Source organism: Arabidopsis lyrata (genome assembly GCF_000004255.2).
Source record: "Arabidopsis lyrata subsp. lyrata unplaced genomic scaffold ARALYscaffold_3, whole genome shotgun sequence".
In the NCBI taxonomy this organism is placed as follows: Eukaryota; Viridiplantae; Streptophyta; class Magnoliopsida; order Brassicales; family Brassicaceae; genus Arabidopsis; species Arabidopsis lyrata.
This window is the reverse complement of record NW_003302553.1, coordinates 18,247,098-18,254,662: the sequence shown is the minus strand read 5'-3', so window position 1 is coordinate 18,254,662 and position 7,565 is coordinate 18,247,098. Positions and strand designations below refer to the sequence as shown.

The 7,565-nt window shown below is 39.8% G+C and overlaps 1 protein-coding gene across 1 annotated transcript; it reads left to right on the top strand.

The window, feature by feature from the left end:
- The first annotated feature begins 309 nt into the window (after positions 1-309).
- On the top strand, positions 310-2,139 carry LOC110230125. The gene is made up of 2 exons (XM_021032120.1): positions 310-1,338; positions 1,420-2,139. Exons 1-2 carry the CDS (start codon positions 427-429, stop codon positions 2,137-2,139), a joined length of 1,632 nt encoding a protein of 543 aa, XP_020887779.1. The 5' UTR covers positions 310-426.
- Positions 2,140-7,565: the final 5,426 nt, after the last annotated feature.

Genomic DNA, 7,565 nt, shown 5'->3' with positions numbered 1-7,565 from the left:
GTTTACATCTATACTTGGGTTTAGTCATCATGGCTTTCAGGCTTTACCATAATCATATACATTTCTGCTTGGGTTTAGTAGTGCCATGTCTCTTAGGGTTTAGTACCCTAGAGGGTTTAGTACTGTCAATGTTTCTGCTTGGGTTTAGTAGTGCCATGTCTCTTAGGGTTTAGTACCCTAGAGGGTTTAGTACTGTCAATGTTTCTGCTTGGGTTTAGTAGTGCCATGTCTCTTAGGGTTTAGTACCCTAGAGGGTTTAGTACTGTATATATTTCTGCTTGGGTTTAGTAGTGCCATGTCTCTTAGGGTTTAGTACTGTCAATGTTTCTGCTTGGGTTTAGTAGTGCCATGTCTCTTAGGGTTTAGTATCCTATAACTTTGTATTCAGTTTTTTCATACACACTCTGCTTCCTGTTTTGAGCTTCAATGTTTGTTCTTTTTATATTTTCAGGTGTTCTCCCTGAAAGAATTTTTGCTGTTGATTGCTATCCTTCTCATGCAGTTCGTATCAATTCTTATTCAAAACCTAAGTACCTGGTTGATATTTTGAATGTTCTGCATGGTATGCCAGAGTTGGAGACTCTGTTGTCCTCCCCTCTTGGTGCCCTCTTCTCTCTGCCTGTTCGTCAATGTTCTTTTTCTGGCCAACTGGTTCATCAGATGCTCTGTAGACAGTTGCATACAACCAATGCTGCGGAAATGTGGTTTGTTTTTGGGGGTCAGCCGTTGAGATTTTCGCTAAAGGAATTTCATGATGCCACTGGGTTGTCTTGTTGTGATTTCCCTCCACAGTCAGAACTTGAGCCTGCAACAACTCATGCTGATGGTTCTTCACCTTACTGGTATCAATTAATTGGAGGTACTCCTGGTGCTGTGACAGTTAAGGAACTTCTTGCCCGTCTTAAACAGGAGCCTACTATGGCCAGTTGGCGTAAATTCAGGATTTGTCTGGTTGTTATTGTAGAAGGTATTTTACTTTGTCGCTCTCAACCAGTTAAAGCATCTGTTGAAGTTGTTGAAATGGTGAAAGACATTAATTTCTTTCTTAAATATCCTTGGGGAAGACACTCCTTTCACCGAATTCTGCGTACTGCCAAAGTTGGTTCTTATATTCTCGACACTGCCTCCCTTGTAGCCAAGCTTAGACAATCCTCTGTTGCAATACATGGTTTTCCTCTTGCAATTCAGCTTTTTGCTTTCAAGTATATCCCGTTGCTGCTTAAGTACTTGCCTCATGCTGGAGAAGAGTTTAATTTCCTTGACCAAGTCATTCCTCGTCTTCCTAAGTGCAAGTCATACCATTCATCAAACATTCTGCATGTAGAATATTCACGACAAGTCTGTCCTTCTTCTTTCACTGTTGCATAATTAATTTTTTTCTCTTTCGTAATAGCTGATCTTTATCTTTCCTTTGTGCAGCTTTTTGTTTTGCCTCCAGCATCAGGTGATGCTGCATTTCTCGCGTCTCCGCATTGCGACCCAAAGGTTAAACAGTTAGAGGGCCTTATTGCATCAACTTTTAACTTCGATAAATCTATTTGGCCTGGTGGTGATAGCTCTCTACCATCCCTAAGGTCTTCCCGAAAGCGTAAATGCAACCATTGCCAGTCTGATAGCTCAAGTTCTACTGAAGAGCCAGATGCCAAAAAGGTTATGCGTGATCTGCGGTCTCGTTCTAAGTCGAAGGCTAAACGCTCTCAGACACTGTCTCAAAAAAATGTCAAATCTTTGAAAGCATCTCTTATTGTTGAAGTTCGCGAGCTTATTGACAAAACTCTCCATGATAATACAGTTCTGTCAGCGACTGTTAATGTTACTTCTCCTGTTAATCCTGCATCTTCTTTGCCTCGGCGTGTCACACGCTCTGCTTCTACTGCCATGTCTGTAGAATCAGTTGCTAACTGTTCTACCGCGCGGAAAAAAAGCTCCGTTGCTTCTGCTAAACTTTCAGCTTCGGCTCACACTTTAACTGAGTCAGCCCATAATGCGCTCCCTTCTCCCATTAGAAATCCCTCTTTATCAACTGCTTCCTCTCAAGGTTGTACTGGCTTTCGCAACTGCCCCACTGGTGCCCCTCCTAATGTGGTAAGGATTACCTTGGTTCTCTTTTCCAATGCTTTTTTTAATTGCTTGTACTAATTCTTTTTTTTCCTTATCTAGCCTGCTTCTCCTGCCGTCAGTGGTAGCCATGCCCCTGCTGTTATTCCCTCTCCGGCAACTTATCCCGTTTCATCTTTGTGTCCAGACAATATAGTGTTTACTGAGGTTATTTAATGGTTACCAATTGTTCTGCTTTGCTACTTTCCTTTCATCTTCCCACAATGGTACTTACTGAATTTTACTTGCTTTGTTTATGTAGAAAGCTTTGCGCTGCCCATCTTTGCTTCATGAAGCAAAGAAGTTAACCCTCGAATCCTCCTGCATTCCTTCTGCCAGTGATCAAGGCCCTGCTTCTAACCATGCTCCGGAAGTGTCAAACCCTCATTGTCCTCACCCCTCGCCCTATTTGTCCACTACACCGGGGGTTAGTTGTTTTCTACTGCTACTAATTGTCTCTTACTTGTTACACAGTCGGTTTACTTCTCTTCTTACTTTTTTTTTTCTCAGGTTGCCGCAAAACATAAGAAAAATCTGCTTCCAAACCAGCTTAGTACGTCATCCACACAGCTGAAAGATGTATGTGCCTTGAACAGTACAGCGGGACCTAGCCCTTTGTCCTCACCTGTTAAACATTTGCTCCAAAGTACTTCCCGGAAAACAATGACAAGGAGCCAAGCTCGCATAGCTTCACTTGCTTCTGCAAAGTGTAGTCAACAGCTACTGGTTTCTGGCCCTGCTATGAATCTTCGTACCAAGAAACAAGCTCCCAAGCCTCCTGTTGGTGACAGTTCTGAATACATTTTAAGTACACTTGAAGCTATAAACTCTCCAACTGTTTCAAAATTTTTAGTCAAACTTTCAAAGCTTCAGGGCAGGTGCAGCATATTCTGGAACTCTAACGCCTCAGTTAACTGTCTCTTCTATACCATATTATACATTCATTTTCTTACCATGTTTGTTTTGCAGTGAATACACTATAAATGGTCAGCGATACCCTGCTGCCTTCTTCTCTGAGATATCTAAGCCTCAAAAGTGGGTTTCAAGCTTGGTCAGTCTCATCTTCTGCACATCTCATTAGTATTCTTCATTTCAAATCTTACTCTTTCATAGTTCTTACTCCCATTGTCTCTGATCTCCATTGTTTTTCATTGCAGCACATTGACTGTATTGTCAGCTTCCTTTGGAAGAAACATGGTGCGTACCTTGCATCACGGAGAATTACACTTCTGGACTCCATGTTCACTTCCATTATGAGCAACAAATTTATGAGTTTCAGCCAGAACCTCAATACATCTGCCTATGCTTGGAACCCTCTTCTGATTGCGTATGCTCGTGGTGTAGTAGATGGCCGTCCTTCCCAATTGGCATGGCTCAAAGATGTTGACATTGTCTACATGCCGATGAATTGGGGAAAGAGACACTGGGTTGCCTTAGCCATAGATCTATGTCGTGGTCATATTGACATCCTTGACCCCTTTGAAGACTGCACTCCTCAAAGGAAGGTCGTCTCATACATGTCTCCTATAGCTCAAATGCTTCCTTCTTTGCTTCAGTCTCTTTCAAATGATGTCCCTGCCACTTGGCCATCAACTGGCTTCACATTCATGCGAGTCCCTCATCTTGCGCAAAATGACCGGGGTGGCGACTGTGGCCCGATGTCTCTTAAGTTTATTGAACTCCACTCACATCAGCTCACTTCGTCGCTTCAGCACCTTACAAAGAAGCAGGTTGACAGCATCAGAATGCACTACGCCATGGATCTCTATGCGGAATATCTGTCCTTGTCTTGATTGTTTTCCTGTTTCTATTGGCATTTTTCTGCGTTTACCAATATGTGAAGACTTTACACTTCCTCCCCTTAAGCTCTGTACCTATGCTGTGCTTCTACTACATTCCCCATTCTGTTTTAACTCTTCTCACATGTACCTATTTCCCTTCGTAACTTCAGTTCCTTGTATTTATCCTCTTTCGTGTACTTTTATGACAATGGTTTATGGTTTTAGCTCATGTTGCAATATACCTGATTTTTCTTGCCATAAATGTCAGAGCTCCTCACCCACTTAGCTATTAAACATTTATTTGCTTGCTACCAGTGCCTACATGTTTTGCCTTTAAAAACAGATAATCATTCACACTTTCCTTCTACCACAGAAGAAATGGAAAAACTGGACATCAACATTGCTCTAGATATTGTCTCACGTGTTGGTGAGGATTCGTTTAAGGCTCTTGGGGGTATGCTGCTGGCTTCGAAATTCTACCACTATCTCGCATCTCATCCTATTGTTCTCAACAATGTCAGCCTTCAACCCTTCCTTGCAGATGCAAGCCTTATTAACGAAGACTCTATTTATCGTCCATTCTTCCGCCTATGTTTGGACTCTCTTAATCCAACTGCTGCCTACCTTGAAAGCATCCGCCTTGCTGCAAAACTTGGGCGTGCTGAAGATGCTCTTCGGTTGTTATACTCCTCTGGCAATAGTCCACCTCAAGCCTGGTTCTCACGGGCATTATTAGAGGTTTGCCTCGGCTTTTACCAAGAATCAATTGCCACAATTGATAGCTTCATCTCGTCTGTTGGTTCATTCCGTCAAGCTGATGCTATTGGTAGCACTGTCTTTAAACACATAATGCAAATTGGTCCAGTGAAGATTCGTTCGCACGCTAACACTTGGCACTATGGTGACATCCCTACATGTTTTGCTACTAGGTGCCGCATTGACAGACGTTGCAGGCAGTGTTTTTTGTATTGGTTTAGTGTTATGTACCTCCTTCTTTGTTAATCTCTTTTCAAGATCTTATTCCTAAATCTTTTTTTTCTTTTTCATTTTTGTATCTTGTATGTGACAGTTCCAGTAAAAGCAGTTCCTGTATCTACAGCAACGCTTACACCTTCTGGTTTCCATATCATTTGCTAGTTTCAAGGCACTTTACACTGTCACTTTTCCTTGACACAACACGCAAGGGAACACACAGCTTTTAATTACCACTTGCTGCTACTGTGCCACCTATATCACTTAATGTATGTCATTGCACGCTTACTCCCCACCTGCATTCCAACTCCAAATACGTTCCCTCTCTTGCCTCTAATTCCCTATTTAATCACTGTTGTTCTTTCTTTCTCCTGCAACCTCAGAAACGCAAACTCCAAAAAAATGAACATTATTCCACATCCTCTGCTTCTTGACATTGTTCGGCGTCTCTCCCAGCATGGTTTCAGAGAGTTAGGTTCTTTGGTAGCTGCTGGACCCGAGTGTATGGCCCTTGCCTTTGACGAGACCGTCCTTGCTGATGTCGATATTGATGAATTCGTCTTCGCACCACATCTGGCAAATATTGGTTCTGTCTACAGGCAGTTCTTTTTACGGTGTTTGGACGCTGATAATCACTCTGCCCAGTTCGTTGAAGGCTTACGCCTTGCTGCTGAAGCAGGTCCTTCCCAGCTATCAATTGATCTGTTAGGAGCTGCTGCTCCACACATGATATATGCTAGGTTTGCCTTGGGAATTGTTCTTGTTTGTTGTGGTTCTTTTGACCAAGGTATGGTGGTCATGGAATCATTTTTTAATCTTCTTCCTAACATTCCCGAAGCAGTTGAGATTGGTGAAATGTTTCTACATCAAGTTACATCCCTGAGATTACCAAGGAGTGGTCGTTATGACAATACCTTTCGTTTTGGTCCTGGTCTGCCTAATTGTTTTCTGAACAATTATACGGTGTTTTCCCTTTGTCGTCGATGTTTTGTTTACATGTATGCAACTTGCTTTCGCGAGCTATGCTAACTACATCCTATTCTCTACCTTGTACTCACCCAATAAATAAAGTACCTGCTGTTTTCCTTTTACACCAACAGAAGCCTTTTTCCATTAATACTTTAAGGGACATACATGCGTAGTTTGTTTGAGCATCAGATTAATATATGGGAGATTTGCATGTTAAGGCACTTCTAGAGAAAGATATTAGACTTTAGACACTTTATAAAGTAGAGGCACTTTATCATTATTTCGGAGACAACGTATGACGCTTCTGCCCCTCCGTAAAACAAATAAACACAAACTTTACATTAATTCATGTTTTAATATAGATAACTATACCCTAGACCATACTTTGTTAACCCAAGCAACAAAATGTATACCCTAAAACCAAATTATACAATCCCTAACTACTACTACTTTATATTAATTCATGTTTTAATATAGATAACTATACCCTAGACCATACTTGGAGAACCCAAGCAACAAAATCTAAACCCTAAAACCAAATTATACAATACCTAACTACTACTAGACCATATTTAGAAAACCCAAGGGAAAACCGTTCGCTTGGTTTCTGATTATCCCAGTTGGTGATGGACTGTTTTGTTTGGACAACCAATAAATAAAACTATACCCTAGACCATATTTAGTAAACCCAAGCGAAAATATTATAATTTCGATTTTAACATCATAGGAATACGAAAACTAATAATACTAAAATATAAACAATTATTGAAATTTTATAGATTTTTCAATATAGAAAACTATACCCTAGACCATATTTAGTAAACCCAAGGGAAAATATAATAAATTCGATATATACATCATAGGAATACCAAAACTAATAATACTAAAATATAAACAAGTATTGAAATGTTATAAAAATTTCAATAAAGATAACTTTACCCTAGAATATATTTAGTAAACCCAAGGGAAAATATATTAATTTCTATTTATACATCATAGGAATACCAAAACGAACAATATTGAAATTTTATAAATTTTTCATAAAGATAACTATACCCTAGACCATATTTACTTAACCCAAGTATATTAAACGTAAATGTGAAATTCATATATTATGAAAACCTTGTATAGACACTTTTATTTAACTAAACTTCTATAATACTCACTAATAATTATAAACCGTTCGCTTGGTTTCTGATAATCCTAGTTAGTCGTGGACTGTTGTGCTTGGACAACGAAACTCGTATCTATAGACGCAACGGTTCATTGATAATAAAAAGTAACCATTGCATTCAATATTGATCCTTATTTTTGGCTTTTTCGTATTCATTGCCTTTTAGAGTTCATTGAATATAGGATAAACTATTAGAGACTGTACATACATCCAACTATGTTCGTGGCTTTCAGACTTCCAATTTTTTTACATTATATATTAGTTACCCCTTTTTCTCGCCAAAGATAGACTTTACACATAAAAAAAATATATATAATAACCAAATCTTTCTGTCTCCACCATCTCGAAGAACTAGGGATTTAGGTTTTGCAATTCGATATGGGTCATTACCACAGTCTTTACGAGTTGTCACCTGTGATAACGGGATGGACGATCTGTGTTATGGTGCTTAGGGTTTACAAGAAATGGATCAATCAATCCTCGTTCCAACTTCTCTTGGTGTTGGTCGATACATCGGTAAGTTATCTACTGTGTCATGTGTAATTTTATCTCTCAATTTATCATAATTACTT